Source organism: Thunnus thynnus, chromosome 20 (genome assembly GCF_963924715.1).
Source record: "Thunnus thynnus chromosome 20, fThuThy2.1, whole genome shotgun sequence".
Taxonomy (NCBI): Eukaryota; Metazoa; Chordata; class Actinopteri; order Scombriformes; family Scombridae; genus Thunnus; species Thunnus thynnus.
This window is the reverse complement of record NC_089536.1, coordinates 16,910,453-16,935,835: the sequence shown is the minus strand read 5'-3', so window position 1 is coordinate 16,935,835 and position 25,383 is coordinate 16,910,453. Positions and strand designations below refer to the sequence as shown.

The 25,383-nt window shown below is 41.5% G+C and overlaps 1 protein-coding gene across 5 annotated transcripts in view; it reads right to left on the bottom strand.

Annotated features, from left to right (window-relative positions):
• Positions 1-25,383, bottom strand: part of si:ch73-103b11.2 (protein outspread) — a 49,914-nt gene that overhangs the window by 7,285 nt on the left and 17,246 nt on the right. For 2 of the 5 annotated variants that reach the window (XR_010924982.1, XM_067576896.1), the window contains exons 4-18: positions 19,885-20,036; positions 17,927-18,011; positions 15,260-15,313; positions 14,318-14,543; positions 13,563-14,112; positions 12,049-12,190; positions 11,815-11,931; positions 10,103-10,159; positions 9,796-9,864; positions 9,608-9,697; positions 7,205-7,314; positions 7,024-7,062; positions 5,380-6,160; positions 5,169-5,285; positions 526-4,284 (exon numbers count right to left, since the gene is read on the bottom strand). Coding sequence is in view for 4 of the 5 variants with exons in the window: in XM_067576896.1 (XP_067432997.1) it covers positions 526-4,284; positions 5,169-5,285; positions 5,380-6,160; positions 7,024-7,062; positions 7,205-7,314; positions 9,608-9,697; positions 9,796-9,864; positions 10,103-10,159; positions 11,815-11,931; positions 12,049-12,190; positions 13,563-14,112; positions 14,318-14,543; positions 15,260-15,313; positions 17,927-18,011; positions 19,885-20,036 (6,348 nt within the window). In the remaining variant the exon portion in view is untranslated. The remainder of the gene's footprint in view (positions 1-525; positions 4,285-5,168; positions 5,286-5,379; positions 6,161-7,023; positions 7,063-7,204; positions 7,315-9,607; positions 9,698-9,795; positions 9,865-10,102; positions 10,160-11,814; positions 11,932-12,048; positions 12,191-13,562; positions 14,113-14,317; positions 14,544-15,259; positions 15,314-17,926; positions 18,012-19,884; positions 20,037-25,383) is intronic. The other 3 variants (XM_067576900.1, XM_067576898.1, XM_067576897.1) reach the window with 3 other exon arrangements.

Here is a 25,383-nt window from a genome sequence, read left to right as displayed (position 1 = left end):
TCAATTTGACCTGCTGGTGGTGCTATATGAAATGTCAGGATCAAAAAAGTCAGTAAGCTTCATTGTCTGGGAACCATGAAAATCATATAATAATCACATATAATATCAAAATTAGAAATCCGTCCAATATTGCTGAGATATTGAGTCTGGACCAAAGTCGTGTCTGTTGCCGTCCGTAGAGCTACATCGCTAGCATGGCTAACAATAAATGTTAGGCTTGGTATCAGCACATATAAAATACTTTTTAAAAAGAGACTTGTTTATGGGAAAAAAAAGAAAAGAAAAAAAAAAAAAATCGGGACATCCTTCAAAGCTACATTTACATTCACAATTTGCAAGCACACTGATTATCCAGGTTGTTGGTTTAAATGTGTTAAATCATTTCAAATCACACCATTTCCCAGTTCCAAATTTTCTGTGAATATTAGTAGATTGGACAAAAATCAACTACTTATTCAGCTATTTCACTATTTATTTACTACTCTCTCATAGATATTCACTAAGACAAAATTAAAGAGCAAAAACCTTAAGACTTTCAAAGTCTCTCTGGTATTTCTCTCTCAGGCTGGCCACATCTCCTTCTAGGTGCTTGTTCTCCAGTTCGTCCCTCATGGTGTTCATCTGTGTCTCCAACTCCTGGATCCTGTCCTTCAGAACCACCATGGAGTCTACCTCTGACATGGTCTGTGCATCCTCCCTCTTTCCCTGCTCCTCCTCTTCCATCGGTGTTGTGGCCTCATCAAAGGGAGGTGAGTGGGAAACCTCAAGGCCTTTTTTGTCCTGTTGGTGCTCTTGGATACATCGAATGTTTTCCATATACTGGGAATGCAACTTTTCAATCTCCTCTTGGTGGATATGCTGAAGCTCACAGATCCTCTGTTCAAACTGGTCCTCCAGTTTTCTAACATGACTCTTGTGCTGCTCCTCCATGGTGTCCATGTCCACCAGCAGGACTTCTAGCTTTCGTTGGCTATCAGCTGTGGTTTCCATGAGGGCCAGCTCTGTCGAGGCACGCCCTTGCTCTGCCTGGCTTAGCTCTTGCTTGTGCCTCTGCCTCAGCTCTTCCTTCTCCTTCTGGAAATGCTCCTCCAGGAGGGTCAGCTGCTCCTGCTGCTGGGAGAGCTGGTTCACACGTTTGCTGATCTCACTCTTTAGTGTTTGGTTCTCATTGTGGAGAGTGGCAACTGTTTGTGTAAAGTTCTGGCGCTCCTCCTGTAAGGATACTTCGTATTTCTCTTGGATTGCACTGACACTGTGGGCATGCTGCTGGACAAGGGCATCCATGTTCTGACCTGCCTGTTTACACCAGCCCAAGTCTTGTTCATGTATGGCGCGTAACCTGCATGCCACATAAGCTACTTGAGCCTGCATGAGGGCTTCATGCATACAAAGAGAAGTACTTGTGAAGGTATGTGAAGTTTGGTGTCCTAAAAGAGCATGGATCATTTTAGCCAATTCAGGATGGTTTCCACCACTTTCTATCTCTTGAGCATACTTATGCAGGATTGCTGCCTGTCTTTGAAGCTCAGTAGCCAGATTGTCATGTGCATTTTGAAGTGACTCAATGGAGTCAACGCCAAAAGAGGGTATTTCTTCCGCCAATTGTCTGTCAATGATTTCCTCAGCAAGGTCTCTAGCCTCTTGCAGTTCAATCTGCTCCATGTAAGGAGCAAGTTCAGGGGGATGAATATCAGCTAACTTTTGTTTACCAAAGCCAAAGTTATTTTTGACTTCTTTTATTACATTTTTCAAATCTGGCCTTTTGGAAGCTTCAATAATCGCTTTCAAAGCCATTTCCCTTTGATATACGTTGTTACGGGCTTCAGCCAACTCCCTTTTTAGTAGCCTGAATTTCTCTTCATAGCAAAGTTTAAGGTTTTGAACAGAGTAAGCTAGTTCTGCTTTAATGAAGGTGTTAAAGATAACTGTGGAGTCAACATCTGCATCCGCTGGAACACTGCCCTCTTTTGATTTAGCAACATCTGAGTGTTCACACTGCGTCTCAGCTTTCTCCAGGTCTTTCCAAAATGCACTCTCTAACATCAACTTCCTGGTCAAGACATCAGCATAAACTATAGACAAGCAATCTTTTTCGCTTCTTTTAATGTTCTCTATGTCTCCCCATATCTCAGCGAGAGCTTGCAGGAGGTCAGACTTGGAGGTCTGTATTAACAAAGCCATTTTGTTCAAAACTACTGCCTCAAAAGACAAAGTTTTGGCATAGAGATACATTGCCTCTTTATCTAGCATCTCTGGGTTTTGATTTTGAGGGACCACTGGTGATTGCTCTTCCAAGGTCTTTTGTCCTTGACGGATGTACAGTGATGCATTGAACAACTCATTTTCTATCTCTGACAACGAGTGAAGCTGTGAATCGGTGGTATCATGACAGCCACCGAGAATAAGCCTGACTTTCTCTCGACTATTTTCCACGCACACCAGGGCCTTGGCATAATGCTTATTGGCAGCACTAATCTGAACCCCACTTTCACAACTGAACTCTTTCTCTGAGTAGGGCTCCTTTTCTGTCATCTTTAGATCAATCTTGGACATGTCTTCAGCTTGGTTGGATCGTTGCTCTTCTAGATTCTGTGTGAGGTTTCTTAGCTTTTCCTCAGTGGCTAGCAGTTTGGTTTCTAGGGCATGTATAATGGAGATAAACTTCTCTGAGTCACTAGTATATGGGAATGCGATATCAGAAGAGATATTTTGATCAGTTAGATGGATGTCTTCATCTACGTCCTGGTTAACTTTTTGTCTTGTGTCTACAAAGGTACTGCTGACGTGGCTAGCATCCAGGTCCTCTAAGTTGTTGTATTTTTGGCACTGAATACTGGAAAAACGTATCCTTGGTCTCTTAGCTTGAGACTCCTTATCATCTAGGGAGTTGTCTGTCTTAGATGTATTGTCAAAGGCAAGTGTGTTTGCTGATAAGGAGGCTGATGTTTTAACCCTTCCCTTCTTACTCTGTCCAGGGATTTGCTGCCTTTCCATGCGTAGATCAGCATAGCCCAGCTGCAGGGCATTGAGGTGTTGCTCTAGCTCTGCAATGCGGTCCTCTGCTACCACAAGCTTGGCTTGCAGATCCTTTTCAGCAGTACAGGGCTCAACCTTATCTAAGAGACTTTGACTCATTTGACAAAGAAGTTCCTCTTTAGCTTGCAACTTCTGTTCTGTTTCCTCCAAGCTGTTACCAAGTGCAGTCATTTTAACAAGTGCCTCTTTCAAGTCCTCTTCCTTGCGTTCCACCAGCCTCTCATACATCTCCTTAGTCTGCCGGATCTCCTCCTCTTTCTCTCTAAGGAACTGGCTCATTTTCTGAAACTCTTGGGTAGCCCTCTCATATGAGTGTTCCAGGGTGAAGTAATCAGCCTCTTCTGTCTCCAGACGATTGCGGAGCTTGTTCACCTCGCGGTCTGCCTCTGAAATCTGGTTGAGAAGCTCCTGACAGCGGCAAGTGAGGTGACTTTTCTCTTCTTCTAGCCTACGCACACTCTCCCTCAGTGACTCAACCATGTCAGTCTTCTGGGCCAGCTCCTCTTGCAACTTCAGTATTTCCTCCCTGTATTCTTTTCCTCCTGAGGCCTGCCTCCCTCTTAACAGGGCTTCCACCTGCTGTTCAGCCTCCAACAGTCTGTCCTCCATCTCTTTTCGTGCAGTTTCAGCATCAGCTAATCTTTTGCACAGATTTTGTCTTTCCCTCTCATGACTCTCTTGCATGCTATGCTGCTCCTTCCTCAGACGCTCTTCCTTCAGTGCTTGACCTTCTTCCGTAGCACGTAGTCGAGCAGTCACCTCTTGCAGCCTTTCCTGCAGCCTCTGTATCTCTCTCAGGTGGTCTCGCTGCAGGGCCTGTTGGCGCTCCAGGTGCCTAAGGGCCTGTTTCCTTTCCAAGAGGCTAGCCTCTACTTCACGGAGTCTATCTTCACTGTCCTTTAGCTGGGCTCGTAAGGTGACCTCGCTGCGTCCATATTCATCTTCTTGTTCCTTTGAACGTTCTTGTTCCAGCTTGAGCTCATTGCGCATACGGACCACTGCCTGTTCACTAGCTAAGATTTCAGCCATGGCAGATGCTAGTTTAGCCTGCAGAGCCTGAATATCAGCCTCATGACGGTCTACAGCATCCTGGGCTTCGGTGTAGCTTCTTTTTAGCGTCCGAATCTGTTGGTGAGCAACATCCTGCTTGCGCTTTTGGGACTCCAATTCGCCCTGCAAATCTTGGTTCAGCTTGTGCAAATGTTGCCATGGCACTCTGTGCGGTGAGGAGGGAGGGGGTGTTGCACTCTTGAAAAAGATTGATGAGACAGTTTCATTAATGACATCACCTTACTTTCCCTCCCATATACAGAGAACCACATCTCGGGAGTTATCAGGAAAATAAGATTCTCCTTTCTTGATTTCAATCTCTCTTTTGGTAAGAGGTTTTCTTCCCCAAGCTTCCACTGTGCTTTTTCAGAGGTGACTCGGAAATTGAAAAGTTTGAATGAATACACCCCAAAAAAAAAAAACTTCATTGGGTGATAAATGTAGTGATTTAAAAATAAAAAGTAAAGTAAATGTGAAGTAAATGTGATGTGATACAACAAAATAACCATTCTGACTCTGTAATAATTTCACTGTATAAACTTAAAAGTGCCCAATGTAAAAAAGCAATTAGTTCAAATATGCAATTCTGAAACACCAAAAAGCATGCAGAACTAAAGCTTGGAAAGGACACACAAACAAAGCAGAGATGAACAGAGAGGAAAAAGCACAGCGCAAGGCTTCTTGATCAAGTTTCTTACCTTAAGTATATCAGTTCAAATCAATTATTTTCCCAGGAGATGTGAAACTCCGTAGCAAAAGTTAGTGAAAACTCATGCTAAGAACACCACAACCATGCATATCAGTTTCAGAGAATAAGCACCCACACCTGTTAGTAGATTTCATACAATTTACAGTAGCCACACAAAGTATCTGACAATCAAGAGGCAGTAGACTGTATAACAAAAATACAATCTACATTGCTCTGTGGGGTATAGTTAAAAGAAATGGTGCAGCATGTGTTTGACCAGTACATTTATACTACCTTGCAAAATCCGAATACAATTCTATAACGTTCAAGATAACAATGTAATGAGTGCAATTTTAAAAGACGAATCCTGCATGATGGTTGGTGAGTTTGGTACCTGCAGTACATAGCCCTCTCTGGCACTTTGTTCTCTCCCGAGAGCATCTTCCAACTGCTCTTTTAAAAGGTTGTTCTGCTTCTGCAGACGGTCCAGCTCCTTCTGCTTTTGTCCCAACTAAACAGAGAAAGGAAAGAGAAAAAAGTATAAATGGCAGAAGATGCTTCGCTACCTTAAATATGATGTATATGACCACATTGAGGAAACACACCTCTTTGTCTAGTAGTGCAGCAAGCTCATGTGCGGGCAATCTCTCAGAGTTACCAGAGTTTGCTACAGCTGTGGTGATGGGCACTTGCTTCTCTTCTCTTAATGGCGTTGTCTCTACCTGATGCCATCGCTGCTCAATCTCTTCCTGGACACCTGGTGTTTTCTTGTCCGTCTTGTCTTCACTAGCAGTGTGTACAGCTGTAGGGTGGTCTACCTCCATCTTTCCTTGCTCTTGGCATTCAGGCATTGATGGCTGTACCGGTGATGTAGTGTTTAGTGTGGATGTCAAGGTAACAGTAACAGTATTTGGCATGTGGGTTACACTGGTTGTGCTGTGTGGAGGGATACCTCTCCTAATATTTTCCTTTTCTGCTTCTTCTGTCATAGAAGGTGGGTGAGCACCTGATAAAGAGGATGTTTGGAGGGAGGAGGTAGACACAGGAGAGGATGCTAATGAGGAAGGGGAAGAAGAGGGAGAGCAATAGGAGGAGGTTGTGGAGAACGATGAGCTGAGGTCGACTGTGTCTGCCCGTTCCTTCACAGGCTTTTCTGTCTGTTCCACTTTGAACTCAGACCAGTCAAAGGTCTTTGAGCGGCCCTCTCGTCTGCGCTCACGAACTCTGCTTTTTCGCGGCTCAGAGGTAGGGGCGGAAGCATTGTTGCCAGCTGGCTGTCTGTTGCCATCAGTCTTGGGGCTTTCAGGACTGGGGCTTGAGTCAAGGGTGCCCTGTGGACATGGCTCCAGCGTCACTTGGGCTTTTATCTTCTCCTCGGGGAGGGATCTGAAGAAGATATGAACAAAAACACAACAATTAAAAAGTTATACAGGGTGGCTCCTTTTTTATATTTTCAGCAGCTCAAGCTACAATACTATAACATAAAGCTTTGCAGGACAAAGAATGCACACATTCTGGCAGTGCAGCATCATTTGACTGTGCATGATAAAACCAACAGAATGCATGAAGGTCAAAGCATTAACATCAAAACGTTTAAAAGGCACACTACACATTACACTGGATAAAAGCTTCACACTCATGATCTAACATAAGCCTTATGGCAGATGTCTGCCTTTAGCTGCTATGTAAATGCCATTTATACAGTGGCTTAACGTGAAGAATGTGTTTGCAGTAAACTGCAGAGCATTTTTTAAAAATGACCTGACTGACAAATCTATTTTCATCACGTTGTGTTGAGGTGTCAGGAAGTGTGAGTAAGGGGAAAATGAGAAGGGACAGAGCTCAAGAATGAGAAAGAGGTGTCTGTGAGGCGTCTGTGCACAAATGCCAAAAATATCACACATTCTCCCATTGGAGAGAGCTTCCTAAGAGACACACTGGCAGCGTAAAGTGTGTCACTCAGTATCACATGTGATGAGCCATCTGAAAGGAAATATTCAACTTAAAAAACACTGAAATTAATGCTAACAAAAAAAAAAAAAAAAGTCAGGTTAGGACAGGTTGGGTAGATTATTCTAGTTTGTTGATGTGATTGCAGTGTGTGTCTCTACAGTGGCACAACTGACAGGGAGACATTACTCAACAATCACATGACAGGGCAGGATGACAAACACGCTGGGGCTGACATTGCTGAGCAATTACATCACTGTTCGAGGAGGGGGAGATATTCAACACACAAGCTTTCCAACCTGGGCTTCAGAACGGATAGTTTCAGAGAGATGTTTTTCCTGGAAGCAGGTTGAAAATACCGGTCAAGGGAGGAAGAGAAAGAGGGAAGAGAGGATGAGGGGGAGGAGAGAGGGATTAAGATAAAATAAGTGAGAAAAGCAGCTATTATATCTTCCAGTGGTTAAGGGTTGATTATTTTACCGGGTGACATCGGGGGCAATAGTTGGTCGCACATTCTTCATGATGGCCTGAATCCAGTTGCGACGGATTCCAGAGGTCATGGCTGACAGGGTGCACGCTCCATCTTTACACTGCAAACAGACAGGCATGACATTAAAATACCCTTTTGACAAAAAAAAATAATAATAAAAATCTAAGCACAGGTTCCCGTCTGTTGTCAGGTAGCCACTCATTACACTGTTTTACCGGCAGTAGAATAATGGTTGAATGAACAGTGAAAAAGAGGCAAAACATGCCTGGCTGTACTTCTCCTTTGCTGTCAATCTACACTTAGTTCAGTTTTGAATGCTTGTTTGAGAGCAGAACATTAAAACACCAAACGAACACTGAGCATATAGCAAGCAAAACAGTGTATTTTTAGGCTGTTACCACATCCACAATTTTAACACTGACTAGACTAGACACATTCAATTTACTGTATAATCAAATCAGCACACCACTCTGCTAGCTGTAATATGCTAGATTTTTTCTTCTCTTGATTACTGCCCTAAGATCTGCTAAACATGGGAGATTTCAGAGGACTGCCATATAGTTAGTCTGTGTGATGCTGTAAGCTCATATTTTAAATTTTTATTCAACAAAAAAGTTAGAAAAATGGTTTCAGATTTACCATTTATTCTTTCATTAATCTATTCCATCGAACATTTTTAATCATTTATGTGCTACTATCAGTTTTGATTTTCACACCACTAAAGCTGGATTTAAATACAAGCTGAAGGCAGGAGGAAGACTTCTATGTGCATAATTACACAATATTACATTTAGTTGCCAACTGCCTTCTTCTATCCCTACATTGTGAAAAATATCAACTTTTAGAAAACTGTTCTGAGCAGACAAAGTTGAATAAGTAGAAATCTTCTTTTGAAGAGAGGTGTCCTACACTAAATGGTTTTATAAGTCAGCTTTGTGTGTGCAATAAATTTAAAATCACAGTGACCTCTAGTGGCACTTAAGTGATTTCTTAAAGACCACAGATCTGCGTTAAAGCCTCCGAGGACACAGTAATGGCTTTTAAAGGACCAGGTACTTCATTCCACACATCAGGATTTCAACCAGTGTTCAACTCTACACTACAGCTACACTAATGACAGAACAACAGCCCCTTCCAGCCTGAACATGGAGCAGAGAGAGTAGATATAAATACTAGAGTTATTAATTTCTCGACACCAAACCCATGTTGTTCTCAGCCAAAGACACAACGATCCTCTCCACTACTCTATTTCTGACTTCCTCCACAAAATAGCCGGGGAAGCTGCCTCAAGCTGATGTAAACCAAAGTAATGACATTGTAGCTGCTGCTGCTGCAAGTTTATCTAAATGTAGCAGGAGCAAAACCCCACTGACATCAAATCGATGTTTACATTGCAAGCAACTATACACTTCCTGTAAATATTTTTGCAACAAGTGCGAAAAATGTTTAACAGTAAAATTTTCCATTATCAATTAATCTGTTTGCTTATTTTCTCAATTAATCGATGAGTCGTTTGGTATATAAAATGTAAGAAAATGGTGAAAAATGTCACAGTTTCCCAGAGCCCGGGATGCAACCTCAAAATTTGTCTCTACCAATAGTCCACAATCCACATAGTCAATGTGATAATCAATTTACTATCATAGAAGCCTAAAGAAACCAGCAAATAATCACATTTAAGACAGTGGAAGAAGGAAATTTTAGTATTTTCTCTTAAAAATGACTCAAAACGATGAATCAATTATCAAAACAGTTGGCGATTAATTTTCTATTGATCGACTAATCGTTGCAGCTCTACATTAATATTTAAAAAAACAGGAGTGTTATTGAACAAATGTGGACAAGGTCAAGTCTTGAATGAATGCGAGAGGTTAGGTAAACATATTGTGCAGGATGAGGGGCAAATGGGTTCAGAGAGACAAAGCAAGGCTGGTAACAGCTGTAGCAGATTTAGACCACTATGAGGTCAGCCTTTCACAGAGAGATGACAAGTCAAGTGACATCCTTCATGACAGACAAAGAATCATTTCAAAAAGAGAAATGGCAAAACCTGATACCTAAAGTATCACCACATGGTGTCTAAGGCTGTTTATAGACCGGCGGGAGACAGAAGAGCTACACTGTGTAGACAATGAGGTTCATCTTTACTGTGAATAATGACGCGGAATGATCAATGACATGACAGCACTTAATGCCTTCATCTCATACCTTATTTGTAAGGACTATCAGTTAATATCTCCACTTATCCGTTCTTTAGTCTTTCTGCTTATTCATCACAGCCGCTGTGTTTATGTACCTGTAGTCATCTGTAATCAAATGTATTTAGTATTTGCTATGACATTAAGTCAACCAAGCAACCATCCATCTGTCCATGATGAAGAATCAACACTTACCAGGATTTGAAAGCCATAATTCCTCTGGACTGGGAACTCTTTGACATCATAACATGTGGAAAGGTCAATCTCACCATCCAGTTCTGAAGCCTGAAGAAAAAAAAAGACATAACAGAAAAAAAATCCTTGTTAATAAATGATTCATTTACATCAAAAATCCTTACAATCCCTTTAAAGACAAGTCTTACCTCCTCAGCTATTGAGTCCTTGTAGTACCTTAGACTCTGATCTGTGAGGACAAACCAGTGTTTCTTCCACTAAGATGAAAAAAGACACCATTAATTGCAACCTCAAAATTTGTCCCTACCAACAGTCCACAAACCAAAGATAGTCAGTTTACTATCATAGAAGCTTAAAGAAAGCAGAAAATAATCACATTTAAGACACTGGTACAAGTATAGTCTATACATAAAATACTATACATAAAATATGATGTTACTTCAGTAGGCAAAAGAGGCAGATCGTCATTTAATCTTACTGTTAACAACAAATTACCATTGCATCTTCATACAGCTTTGTCATCCATCCTTTTTTGAAGTTCAGCAGATCTGGCTGCAGTGACGAGAAAGAGTGATGTGATATCATGTGATACAACTGTATTAACTCATTACAAATTAATCAGTTAGATGTGACTTTCAATTAAATATTAAGCACATAAATAGAGAAAAGGGCAAACACAGAAAATCAGGATAGAAGCAAACATTTTATACTAATTTGTCAGTATAACAGAAGTCTTCATCACTTATGAATGATGTAATTAGAATATATAATTCACATCTCTCCACACACAGTTACATTTATGTTCATTTGTTTACATTTAGGCCACCACCTCAGCTCAAGAAGTATAACTGCCAATACACAACTCCAACTAAAGAGACTGAGTGGCGGGAGCTGAACCTTCCCTGTGAAACACAAACTGCTGTACATTGAAACCAAGCTCTGGTCTGTTTATAGACTAAAGTAAATCATTTGTCCAAAACCTGGCTTCTGCTCGCTCAACAATACCTTGTTTTTCTTGAGCTTCATCAGGTGTGGAGTCACCGCCTGGCAGAGGGTCATTCTGATGGCTAACTGCTTTCCCTTTATATGTTGACAATCTGTTTCTTTCTGTCTGTCCCAGGGACATACACACAACTGCGGCTGCTTCTCGGCTGGCTATTTATAATGATCAGTAGCGGTGACGGCAGTGGTGTGTCCCTGTGTGGGTGTGCGTGTGTGTGTGTGTGTGTGTGTGTGTGGGCGGGGGTTCTGGCAGCTGCAGCTTGGGCAGAGAGAACAACCACACACTGACTGGATCACCCCTACAGCACTTTCTGAACAGACCTCAGATCAGTAGCAGACTGGTAGGAGTCGGACCTCAGGAGGATACCTGTGCAACTTTAAGCAGCTTGAGTGCTGCTTTTACTTTTTTTTACTTTAAACATTTCCACATTTTTTCATAGTTAACAAAAAGAAAATAAGTGTAGTAATGCCTAAGTGTGGAATGAAGAGAAATTATGTATACCAATTTGAAAAACTACTACGAAAAACTACTTTTTTACATATTTTTTCCATTTGGGTTATTTATGTCCTGACCAGTGCATATTTTTGTTCTCCTGAGCAGTGGACATTACAAACAGTATGTGTGTATTATTTTTGTTGTCTCTCATGTTATATTTTTATCTTGCATACTGCAAATGTTAACAATATATGAACATCATCACTACAGGACGTATCAATCATTTCAGATACCGTGTCACAAAAATGGTTGGGTCCTTCACATGAAATATCTTGTCCTTGACCCTACACATTCCTTGAGATGGAAAAACACACCTACCACACCATTTAAATGTCCCATGAAACTGCCTTTTTCATTTTATATTGTGTCCCTTAGTGTAGTTATTTATCAAAGACTGTTCTTACAGTATACGCTAAATGCATTTTTGAATCCTTGTGTCAAAATCATACCCTACAGATATGCCACTGTTCCCCACCATAGATACTTGGGTTCAGTCCCCTGCAGCAGTGCTTCTGCATTGGCCTGACACTCTATCAAACACAACTGTCACAGTTGGGAAGGTGGTGAGGGATCACATCCTTGTTGCTGCACTAGTGGCTCTTATTGGTTGTTTGGGTCGTAATGCTAAACTTAAATCAATGTGAATCTCAAAGTCATTTTTATGGGACCTTTGTCCACTGTTTATGACCCTGTACTATACAGAACTCACAGTCATTGAGGACTCCGTGACTCTGCGGTCCAGTGACTTGGCTCTTCTTAAGTTGGCAAAAGTGGAGCTGGACACATCAGGGACTGAACGGTCCTTTCCTGCATCCAGTGACATTTCCTATAACAAAAAATATTAGGAGTTATTCCCTGTCATCAAAGTGGGGTGAACTTGTCTAACTCTCATGTAGTATATACACACACATTCAGTTAAGATTTAATTAAGAGAATAGCATACATGCTTGTTAGCAAGATAGCGTCTCTCGCTGCGGCCTTGTCTCTGGATTAGCGAGATGTTGGAGGACAGCTCATTGGAGCTGCTTGTGTCCATACGCTCTACAGGTTGACCCTCCTCAAATCGGCCGATGACTTGAGAACGCCTAAGAAACACAAACAGACCATTCTTTTCAAAGACATACTCAATACAAAGTGCATATTTCACTTAACAAATTCTTGACATCTTGCAGCATACCAAAAACATAGTAGTGAAATAACTTGGTTGTTCTTAAAAAACACAATAATGCAGTATATCGTCCTCCAATGGTGGCAAAATAGCATAAAGACAGCATCATAGCATGATATGAAAGCAAATTTGAGCCAAAAATCAATGTCCAGGAGTAGTTTCAGTTGTTGTTTGCAGAATGCATTGCCGTCATTATTGCACAGCCTTCACATACACTATGTAGTTTGACTATGGACATTGTTCTAGACTCAAAACCCCTCTTAATAGACAACAATATGCAACTTAAGGTAGAATCCCCAAAGAGATCAATTCAGAGTTACACCAGAGAATAAAAGAGTAGTGTTATATGATGAGATTAAACTTCAGAAGAAAAGGAAAATGACTAGGATGGTGGATTAAACAAATTGCAGAAATAGCAGCAATGGCAACACAGGCGGCGTTACCTTAAGGCACTGCTCTTATTGTTAATGTGTGTGTATTTGTGTATGTTGCATGAGAGAGGATGAGAAACTATACTGTACATAAAACCAAAACAATCAGTATGTTTGTGTATGCACAGTAAACCAAGTATTTCTATTAAACAGTGTGTGTGTGTGTGTGTGTGTGTGTGTGTGTGTGTGTGTGTGTGTGTGTGTGTGTGTGTGTGTGTGTGTGTGTGTGTGTGTGTGTGCTCCCAGGCAGTGCAGAGATGAAATGATAGAAAGCAGGAATCAGCGGTGACCAGCAGGGAACAGCATTGGGACAGGGGTGGAGGGGTTGGTTGAGCATTAGATCTGAGAAGCTCTGTTCAGAAGCCCCTGGAAAAGATCAAAACAACAAAACCAACTAGCAAAGGTAGCAAGAGCAAGAGGTAGAGACCAATAGAAAAGAAAGTAACACATGCATTTCAATCCCCAAAATCATTAATGGCAAACCACTGGTAAGCTGCGGTAGGCAGCAATGGCAAAAGATGCTCAAGAGACTGGATTGCCTCGAGGACAGCAGCCACAGGGTGGTGCTAAGAAAATAAATGCTGAATGTTTTAAGCAATGCATGACCTTACCTTAATAGATTATTTAGCACGCTATATATATGTTTCAAGGCTATACCAAGGGCTACAACCAGTGGCTCATTAATGATTATTAATCATGTTTCCCCGCCATCATTGTCACAAGTGAATCTGATTTATGTTTCTGCTATGTGATACATGTTCAGCATTGATATGATCGATCAAAAAGCAGCTACAAGAAAGTCTCTTCACAGTATTTTTTGTTGTGTCCTGTGCATGACCATTATCCATGTCCTCTCACCTGCGCTCCTCCCCAAACAGCCGAGCCACCTCCTCTCTGCCAGGACTGCGTGTGCGTGCCCGCAGTTCTTGACGCTTTTTCTCTGAGCGGAAAGCTTCGCGGTAGCTCAGCCTGCGAGCCCGTGGCACATCAGACAGTGCTGCATACTCCCTGCCAGATCGGCCCACTCTGCCTCCTCCACCACTGACGCTACCGGTGCTCCCAACGCGGCCCTCCCAGGCCGATGCTGTACTGCTGGGTTCAGAGTCCAGCGAGCTCTGGGAGGAGCTGATGGTGGAGTAGCTAGGGGAAATGAGGGCACCTGGAGAGGGGAGAGGATCTTGGGAGGGTTGATAAGGGGAAGTTTGGGGTTCTGACTCAGAGTTGTACCTGGGACTGGGAGCTCCTAATGAGGAGGAAGATAATGAAGAGGACAGGGGCAGATGCTGAGGCGGCTGAGGTGGCTGGGAATGATGTGCAGGCTGTGGAGAGGGCTCCGACTTGGCCTTCTCCAGGGAAAAGTAACCACTCTCCACTCGTACCTTGCGTCCAGTGCTCATGGTGCCGCCATCTGGGGTCCAAAAAAAATTCAAGAATTAACACACAGCTAATGGCAATTTACATCAGAGAGAGTAAGAGAACTAATAGTGGACGTGTCATCTGACAATGCCTTTAACCATTTCCGAAAATGACCTAATTTTCCTAATTTAACAGTGAAACAGTAGCATTCAATATGTACAAGATGCTGAAAAACTCGCATGCCCTCTAATCCTCACCATCCTGACTAGTGATACTGGAGTCTGGTTGGCTCCGGCTCAGCTGGCTGAGACAGGAGGCACTGCGGCTGCAGGGGATGGTGGCCCTGCTCCAGCGGCTCTCCTCCTGCCACAGAGTGGCGCGGCTCATCGGGACACGCTCAGCACTGGCGATACTGCTGGGCAGGCACGGGATGCTGCCTCCACTGCTACTGCTGGTCACTGTGACCTTGGCAGGGCCAGGCTCCTGGGTAGGGGATCGGATTGGAAGGAGTGGATGGGAAGAGGAAAGTACATAATGGGGGGTAAGGTCACAGAGAGACTACAAAAAGGAACCCAAAAAGGAAAGAGATCAAAAGAATAATTAAACATTAAACAGTAAAACTTTTTTTTCAGAATCCATTACTTCTTGATGTACATGTGCTGCATCGTCTAATCATGTCTTTTTATGTGTTAGGTAAATCCTTTATTTAAGTGATAAAGCAAAAAAAATGTTTTCATCATTGGTAAAATTACAAATTCTTTGAATAGAGAAGAGGTGTGTGTGAAAAGGATAAAGAGACGGCTCAACAAAGAGTTCATTCATGGCAAACACACCTGTATCATTGGCATACAGACAACAAAACAAACAGAATAAGGACATTCTGCAGAGGTGGAATATATTCTAATAGAATTTCTAGGATAAAAATCATATAAATCATCTTCATCAAGAATATTTTCAAAGCAAAGCAGCCCTCAAACATCAACTCAGCCAGCCTACTTCAATCACCACAAACATGCAGTTGTGTTAAGATTCACTCTCTCAGTGTCACAGAGAGAAGCAAAAAGTAGGTCATTTTTATTCAGCCATCACCGGGATTGATTGGTGTTGAAATAAATATAATCTATTAGGGCGGGGATTTATAAGCCTGGGATTTTTATAAAGGTGAAGCAGGATAAAACGTTTGGCCAAGCTGAACTCACTGGGTGTCCATTCATGTCTTCAGTGGAAAAACACTGGCTTGGAGTGACTCCACCCTGCCAAATCACAAAAAGCCTTTAATGTTAATGTGCTATGTAGTGCTCTTTATAATTGATACAGGTAGACTTCAGCCTCATAATGATTTTATCAGTAGTTTCTGTATTATTTTAACTATGGGGGTTTTGTTTCATTCTCATTTAGTCCAAAAGCATGCATTTTATTGCTTAAGAGCCAACACAACAATCTGAAAGTACAAACTTCTTTCAGACACAAATAGTTATCACTGATTCTTGATACAGTACATCTTTTCCCTTTGTACTTAAGGTCAGGTGTTTCAATTTAGGAGCACTACCCAGAAGGCAAACATATGCTACTGTGCCCAGGTATTTACAACAGGTTCATTGCATATGTCGTTTCAATAAAAGTGGGAGGGGAGCCCTCAGGTGGTGCTGACACAATGAAGTGTGAAAATATGTGAGCCATAACACAATCTGTGACAATCTATATCCTAGCTTCATCCCAAAACAACCGACCAGCCCATGAGACAATGATAGAAAGTGACAGGAGACAAGCAGTGAAAGCATAAACAACCTCACACGTTATCAACTCTAATTATATGACTTGGTCTTGACCAGTCGACTGTTATTTCAAGCTACTGTATGCTCATTCAACACACATGCAAGGAAAAAGATGAATTCTTGTCCTACAGCAGCAGCTGGGTTCTGTACTAGTGTTGTCGTTAAAAGCAGAAATCTGTAACTAATTGAGATGAAATAAAATTATAGTTTTATAACATCTACATGGTTGAATGTTGTTAGATATTTAGACGAGGGGATTTTCAAATACAGTGGTTGAACTTGCAGTCTTTTAGCATCACTAAACAGTTCCCTGAGAGAAATCTCTGGGAGGCAGCTTACTACTTACAGTAATTACTATAATTAAGTGTGCATTTTAGCAATGCGATGAAAAGAAATGGATGAAAGCCTGAAGCGCAATTCAATACGGCTAGATGATGCATATGACAAACAAAAGTATAAGAGGTAGACTTATCTACATAGAGAAGTATTGTTGATGAACAATACTAAAATCAGACTAAAATGACAGCGGTCCCATGGGATATCAGTCAAGGTCATCACTGTGTCACCTCTGTCCCTCTGCAGATTAATCTGCTTGTATAAGCTCAGCAAGGTCAGTCAGGGCGCCGTCATTAGAGGAACCAGACAATGAACTTCAGAGAATTTTGTGTGCAACCACTATAAATTTGGCCTCACATCATAAATGAGGTGGGGAAGGGGAGAAACTGTATACCGTGATGGGTGGTCTGTACAATAATACAGGATATGCCCATTATTATTATTACAGTGACGTACCTTTACATGGTCATGTTAATTTATTTCTATCTACAGGGAGAAATCTGATTAAAGCACATATAAAGCTTGCACTGACATGAAAACTGCATTTTGATTCCCTGCAGGCATTTTATGTCTTATGTCTGGTGTGAAAGACTCTTCTCACCTTGCTTAGACTGTTGAATACTACCATGTTTTGATTTTTTAGTTGCTAAAATTTGTGTAGATATACTTCATATCTTTTTATCCATCTGCCTCCTTTTCTCTAAAGGGGAAATTCTCTTTCTGATCTTTCAAAATCTGTGATATTTCAGTTTTTAGAGTTTAGGGCAGGGATTTAGCCTTGGCCAATGTCTTGGTCAAGGACACTTTGACAGATACTTACCTGGAGTCTCAACAGGAAGTCAGTCAAATAAAAAAAAATAAAAAACTGTTTTGACCAAGCCCACAAGGTAAATGACCTAACAGGCAGGACTCTGCAATAGCCTGGTAGGTGAGACAGCAGCTGCTGGACATGACAATAAAACAGAGTGCACCAGCAGTTTCAGAAGCGGGAGGATCATGGTCACATTGCTGAAAAAGACTGCTGAATGTTATTTTAGTGAGCAGTTGTCTTCACTGTTTGCTCAGGAATATTTTGATTGCTCACAAATGTTTGCCGCCTGCTGACCAGGTGACATGTGTATTAATACATGTAATGTAAAAGCAGAAGTACATTGTTGCAAGCAAAATTTTGCTGAAATTTCAAGCACAGTTTATGTAGATGCCTGACTTACAATGCCCATGAGGTGTTATCACTGTAATCCTTTTGTTCCTGCATATCAATGACCAATACAATAAAGACAAATCTGTGGCATTCAGACTATTCTACTATATATGCCACATCATGTGACTCAAGAATGAAAATATGGATAACATAAACTGTCAAGCATGTTGCTGGCAGAGAAACAATGCCTCTCTCACGCTTTGTCCGAGGGGAAAACAGCTGGTGTAGTTTGAGTGGAATGAGAAGCCTTCATACTGCATACTTCCACAGCACATGGCACATTGTTCCATCTTATTTAAATCACCTCAACCTAATAATCTCAAAATGCTGTACTTCTATACCGTCAAGTTTGTGGGACCATCCTGTCCTTGTTCCCTGCTATATGCAGAGGCAGTCAGTTACAGTTATCACACAAATGAAAGAAGAAATCGTATCGAACACATCCAACACAAAAAAACATGACCTTCATGTGAATTTGGTTGCTTCCTACTCTTACCTTGATCTGTGCAAGCGACTTAAAAGCACTTAATGGAGAGCATGAGTAGGTGCATTACCTGGTGAGTGGGTGGATCGACCTTGCGTTTTTTCTTCTGGTTCTGCTTGTTGGTTCTGGGGTACACAGTCAGAGCCTCCTGCCACCTAGAAATAGTGAAACAGTCAGAGTGTTTTTCCTGAAACACTAAAAGCAGACTGTACAAACCCTGCACCAATGGTGGATCAATATATCACTAGCATAAAGGTCTCTGAAGCAAAAAATAAACCATAATACTTGCCAGGACAAACAAAAACATGACCCAATACTACCAACAGTTCCAAAAAGATACAGCTACACTAACTTTGGTCATGGTAACATTGAATTATCCCTGATAATTTATTTTTGTCTACTGTGAAGATTAACAATATGTTTATTAGAAACACATTTAATGAAGACACTATTATCTAATCAGCAGCAACATTAGAGCAGATTTAGTTAAGCATCATGCTTGAAAAGCAGAAACACATAATTTACTACACAGCACAGATACACAAATATGATCATTTGCAGACCTTTTCTAAAAAACAAAACAATACTGCTAGCACCACTTCCAAAACAGGGTGATATATACATACATATCCTCATGCAACATATAATATGGAACTTCATGCAACATCAAAACTACGTCTTACCACTGTTACTATCAGAATCATCAAGTCAGTTGCCATGGTACATGATTATCAAATACTTCTCTACTTCACTACTTTGTAAATAGTGAAAGGCTTTGGTGTGAAGGTTCACACTATAAACTCCACAGTTACAAATATGTGAAGCAGCTATAAATGAATGAGTGCACACAGCACTGTTTCCATACTGTACCATAATGAGACAAAAGGTACAGTATAAACACACTTAAAAAGCTAAATTACAACTGTTATATAAACATTAATTGATGGTGGTAAAGCCCCTGTGAAACACTGTCTACCTTGCCAGGGTTAATATTACTGTGATGGCTCAGAACCAACACATGGAAGCCAGATGATAGGAGAGTGGAGGTGTACCGTGATAGAGCAGGTAGCATAATGGAGTGTGGGTTGCTGTGAGTCACAGTTCCCTAAGAATAGCCATAAAATGTATGCTACAGCCAGGGAGGGGAGGGCAGTGCAGGAACACACTTTTAATGTGCAGCAGTGCAGGAGAGGCACGGGAGAAAAAAACTGAATTATAAAGCTTACAACTTGTGTATTGAGATATGTGTCCAGGCATACAGGAGTTTGTGAATACAGAAAAAAAAAGGGGCAGAGAGGCAGGTGGAGGGGACAGTTCAAGAATGTGCACTGTCACTGCAGTGTGGATTACAACTATGTGATAAGCAGAGCCCAAAAGAGACAGCAGGGGGCAGAGCAGTTGCACACAAGTCTTCGCCCTTGTCTAAGTCTCTGTCATCCCTTCCTGCTCCAACCCAGAAGACAGAGCAACACAAACCCACCTGAAACCACAGTTATTGTAAACATAAAGGCAGGTTGTCTGTGTGCAATTCCTACATTAAAAGGACAGGTTCACAATTTTTTAAGTCTGTCCTAAAACAATAATCAGGTGCCCAAATGAACACTGTCATGTTTTTCTTGCTGTAACCATTCCTCCTGCTCATACTGACCATTAGAAGATCCCTTCATAATGCACTTTTGAATGTTAGTAATGAGGGAAAAATACCCACAGTCCTCCTTCCATGCAAAAATGTATTAAAAATGTATATGAAGAATGAGCCGCCCGAATTAGTCAAATCAAGTCAATAACTTTCAAAGTTTGTCTTTTTAGTCCCTCTTTTTGTTACAATCCTTCCAATGCAGCTCAACATGAAAATACTGTCCGTCGAGACACAAAGAGGGACTTTCTAGTGGTCAGTATGAACAGGAGGAATGATTACAACAAGTGAACAAAACCTGTTTCAGTGTTCATATGGGCACCTGACTATTGTTTTAAGACAGACTTGAAAAACTGAACCTATCCTTTAACTTATTACTTATTATCTCTTACCCGTTGATGATTTCTTTACACTCAGCCCGGATGAAGTGCTCTTTGTCGGGGGTCAGGATACACAGCGAGTTCTTCTGACCTGTCCTGGACTCTCCATCGATGACATCGGAGCACTGGTTCATATTGATTGTGCCCTGGGGTAAAGTGCTGGGCTGCAGGACACAACAGAGGGAAATAGAGAGGGCGTTAAGTGGGGAACTGAACAGATGTGCTCACATATCCCTCCACATGGTCTTCCTGTCTTTTCACACAATCCACCCCGGCATCAATTTTCATGCCAAGATTCGCACACCACACACTGATACAACAATCTGTGCACAGGAAAATGTTCTTGTGAGGGCTCACTGTGATATTTTTGTTTCTTGTGATATGTATTGCCGCATTTGTATTACATAATTTACATATATGCAGGTTTTTACTTCAACAGCTCTATTTGTAAAAGAAAGTATTACTCTAGCAATAATTAGGGTCATTTTAGATAGATAAAGTGAGTAGTTGTTTACAACTCTGATGGACTCAGCATGACATTATTGTATTTAGTTAATAGCCACCAAATCCAGGAAAATCCATAATCAACACATAATTAATTAAGTATTTTTGGTAGCTTTAAAAGTAGTGGGTTCAGTTTTGATTAAGTGAAAAATAGTGGTATATAGAAAGGATTCAGGTGCATACAAGATCATACAAAAATCATACAAAACCACAGTATATATCATATAAACTAGACATTTTAGACAGAGCCTTGTAGGACCTGTGAAAAGGACTGTCTGTTCCATTTATAAACAGTACAAGTTCATGGGTTCATTGGAGCAGGCTTGAGTTTAATCTGTCTGATGCTTAGCTGAGAGGTGTAAACCCAACTATGCACACTGACATGGATGCCATCTGTCTGCCATAAATAACATGACCACAGGACTTGCAGAATAATACTACTTTGTGTACTAAGACTTAAAGTCTCGCATGCAGGTTTATGTAAGCACACACAATGGCTTTGTGTGTAGGCATGGCTCATTTACGATGAATGGCGACATGCTAGCTCAACTTGGAACAGATGAGACAATCTATTAATAGTCCACTTCACTGCATTGCTCCAAGTGTACCTGTTCTGCTAGTTATACTTTTTTAATGATGTTTTTCTAAGTGTGTTTGTCAGCAAAACACTTGTGCAGACGCATTCTTAGAAAGATAGTTTTATGAGAAGGCCAATATTTGCACACACAACCACAAATATTACTAATTCAGAAAAACTGACTTTTGCTTAGTCTGACCTCCAAATGACTTACTTGAGCAATGAGAGAAGCCTTGATAATCTTATGTTGACTGAGGGATTTATATTTGCTCAATGGAGTAAATGAGTACTGCATAACTAAGTACACTGGGCACGGGATGCTGTTTGAACAGCTTTTTGGTTATACCTTCACTTCACTAAGCATACAGGCAGAATTATAGACACCAAAATGCCATGGTGGTTGCAGGCTAAAAGTACCAGGTAGCCACAGATGATAAATTACAGCCCTGAGCAAATAAGAATATATTAGGAGATAGAGCTGGAAACCAAATTAAAAGGCATCATGTTCAAGTCAGCTAGTGACAAAATAAATCTGACTCAAGGGCCCAAATTGTGCAGCATAACCATAGCCTGTCAATGACAGAGCAATTTAAGCCTATGGATGGCCTCTGATGTGGACAGAGAAGTCAATAGTTAACAGTGTGTGGTAATCCCACCCTGTGGGCGGTTGAGAGGCCCTGTTTACTCCGTCACTGTTAAATGTCACTTTCATTTTGAACTCTTTCACCACTTTCTGTATTGTAAAATAAATCAAAATTTGGCACAGTGAATTGGAACAAGGAGGATAGTAGGCAGATGTATCAGAGTAAAACCTGAGGCCTGAACATCTAGGTAGCATGGTATGGCAGGTCGTGTGACCTTTGCAACTTCTCTTGTACCATGGTAAAACAAAGTGAGTTGGCCATTATGTTTTGGTTCGACTTCTTATGCCAGTGGCTTTAAAAATGGTCCGTCACCGAAGGGCTCTTGACACCGAGGTGAGAGGCCGGGGCAACAGCCGTGCTTGACAGACAGACGGACAAATAGACCTTGGGACAGCTGGGCGAGGGCCTATGCCTGCTTCAGACTGGACGGAGAGAGTGGCGTCAGCTTGACCTGAGAGCCCTGTCACTCTCAGACTTGGAGAGAGGAATGAAGTTTGGAGACGGAGAGTAGAGGGTGAGAGAAGGGAGATTAAGTCTCAAGCTGGTGGTCAAGGGGAACAGCAGTGCAGCAGAGAGAGAGAAAAAAAAACGGGGTTTTGTGGACTATGACTTTGGACTGCTCGGCCATCTGTCTGTATAAACAAATCTAGAGTACACCACACATGTGGGCTTGTCCTTGAGCAGGAGTCAGAAGAGGATAAAGAGCAAAATATTTCAAATTCTAGGAACAGTTGTAAAAGCAGCTTAAAGCCTCCAGTTTTATAATCACAGCATCAGATTCTCTAGGACACAGAAAATAAATCAGATTGACGACAGTTCTGATTAAAAACCTATTTTCATTAAACTGCTACACCTCTGAGAGTGATTGGAGTGCTTATATGAAGTAGGTTGTGGTTGTGTGGGAGTACAGTACATGTTTTCCAGAGAGGTTGTGTGGTAAGCAGCACGGGACTCCTCTCACACGTGTGCACCCTCCCAACCTCGGCACTGTGTCAGCTGAGCACCGATACACGCCCCCTCCTTTGGGCCAGCCACCGCAGCTCTAGCCCCCAGACCCAGGCCCCCCGAACCCACACCTCGCTGTCACCTAGCCTAGACCCAGTCCCCTCTCCCTGGGCCACCGCGCTCCACAATGGACCCTTTGTGAAGCAGCACCAGTTCACACAATGTGGGATTGTCAGCCGCCACAGTCCACAGAGCCACTCCTCCCCTTAACCCTCAACAAGGAAATGACTGAGAGACAAGAGGCCCAAACAAGTGTCCTTTTGTGATCAGTGCATGGAAATTATGAAGCCAGCATAAACTTATTCTTGTCTCTGAAGTTGTTTAGACAATAGTATGAATACTGTCTCGATGGGAGTCATTGAGCAGTCTCAAGGGCAGACGGGTGACAAATCAGAAAAAGATTTGATTTCTCTGGGCAAGTCTGTGATGACTGCAGGGTGGGTGTTCTGTATCAACATCAATATTTTGAGGATGTATTAACTGATTGAACACTGGTGTCCCATTTTATATTGTTTTAGCCAGTATGTGGTACAAGTGTTGTACAAGTGTAAAGACTAAAAAATAAACAGCAGCTTTAGCTAAAAAGACAGTTCTATGTAGCAGCTTCACATCTTAAATACAAGGTTTTTAAAAAAAGTTTACAAAGTGAGATTTTGAGAGACACTTTACACTCAGTTCACAGGACAGAAGGACAGAAACTACAGCTGATGAAGACAACTGACAACATCGTGGACAGGATGCTTTATAATCAGGGCTGCAACAAACCTTTATTTCCATTATTTTTGATTTATCGATTAATCGTTTATTCTATGAATTGTCAGAAAATAATGACAAATGCCTAATTTACCACCGCTCAAGGAGAACAATAGTACACAAGTTTACTGTCGTATATGACAAAGAAAAACATCAAATCAAAATTTTTGCTTTAAAAATGACAAAAAAGATAAATAGTTGCTGATTAATTTTCTGTCGATCAACAATCTGTCGATTGATTAATCAACTATCATTGCAGCTCTTTATATAATGGAAGGTTCTTTTCAAGTTCAACATTGCATTAAAATGCATTTCCACAACATAGTTTAGACTTATCTGTCATCTCTTTACCACACAAGACCGCATGTCTTGTGATCTCAGTCCAGATGTTGTGTAGCATTACAAGAGTGTTCATTAGGAATTAACTCTGTTTAGAAAATGCTAATTAGTAAGCTCCATGCAAGCATGCCTTTGCATCCTTGGTGTCCTTCACTCTTGGCCATTCCGCAGCTTAGCAAAACATCCCATTCTCCCTTATGACACAGTAGGAGAAATATTTGCTTCTTTTGGCAGCTGGCTGATGGTCTACTTTCGTTTTTGGTTGTGAAGCACATTCCCTTCCTCTGCCATCAACATTTTGGGTTTGACAGACTCATGGAAAGCAAGAGTGCAATTCAACTGACTCAGCTAAAAGGAATATCGAAGAACAAAATGGTATTTAACTGTCTGATTGAGTCACACATTGCAAACAACTTTTTCATTACAATCATCGAATTTTATTCGCATTTGCTATCAGTATCAAGATGCCAGAAATATTGCTCATTGACCATGTTGATTAGTTATGAACACCTGTAACGTGATTATAAACATCTGTTATTTGTTTTTGGGTGCCACTTTGTCTGGTGACAAAACCAAATGTTATGACTTCACACATTTGGGTACGTCTTTTGCTAGGCATGTAACGGCAGGATCCTCAAGCACCGTTTCCAGGTTCTTTACCCTGCACCAAAAGCCGCTTGGCATTAAAGACATAGAAGCCAAGCTGATGAACTGGCAGTGTATCATCCTGACTCACAAACCTGGGCCTAAGATCAGGTCTCTTCAGGGTCCAACATCCTCTGTTCATTACCGATAACAGCAATTATGTAATAAATCTTTCCTTAGCAACTTAGGACAACAGAGGTAAACACATTTTTGATACCAGTGAACATGCCAACACCCAGCTGGGGGGGGGAATGTCATCAGGTGCCAGACAGATGGAGTCACCATTCTTGCTACAGAGGACTATCAAACACACTGTCTCTCTGTCTCTTTCCCCTTCTTAAATCCACAATAGTCATGTATCCACCACAGGTATACATAGCAATCAGGCCAGGAATTTGAGCTGACAGATTGGCCATGGACAAGATTACAATAATCACTGTCCCAGAGTCCTCATGGTACCTTAGCCTCAGCTATAATACAGACCCTAACCCCTGCCTGGACTTTATACAAACATATAATTCTATAGAAATCAGACTAAGCCATATGGTGGATATCTGACATCTCTGTTGCAGGGCCAAGTACAATCCTACAGACATTCTCAAATACACCTCACTCTACTGGTATGCATTCAAGACATTCAGACAAATGCTGGACTGTAGGCATGCTTGGTTACACAGCAACGGCACTATAGTGAAGGCTAATGGCAAGAACACAACGTTCAGAAAAATGAATAATCACAAAACAAACAACAACAATAAAAAAAAGACACATTTCACACATACAGTATTTCTACCAGGTATTTCAGAGAGGACTGTGGGTGGTGGCAGTACTGCTCCTCTTATGGAGAATGGTGAGAAGATGTGGGTGGTTTAATGCTGTGTTAGGAGGCCAGCAGTCAACAGAGCTCAGGATGCAGAGGAGGAGGAAGAGGAGGAGGGAGAGTTGGAGGATGAAGAGCATTTTCTGTGCTAGTACGGCAGAATTCTTTTAAACGCTAACTAAGATTATGCTGCCAATCAGATGGACAAGAGTTACATAAACCAG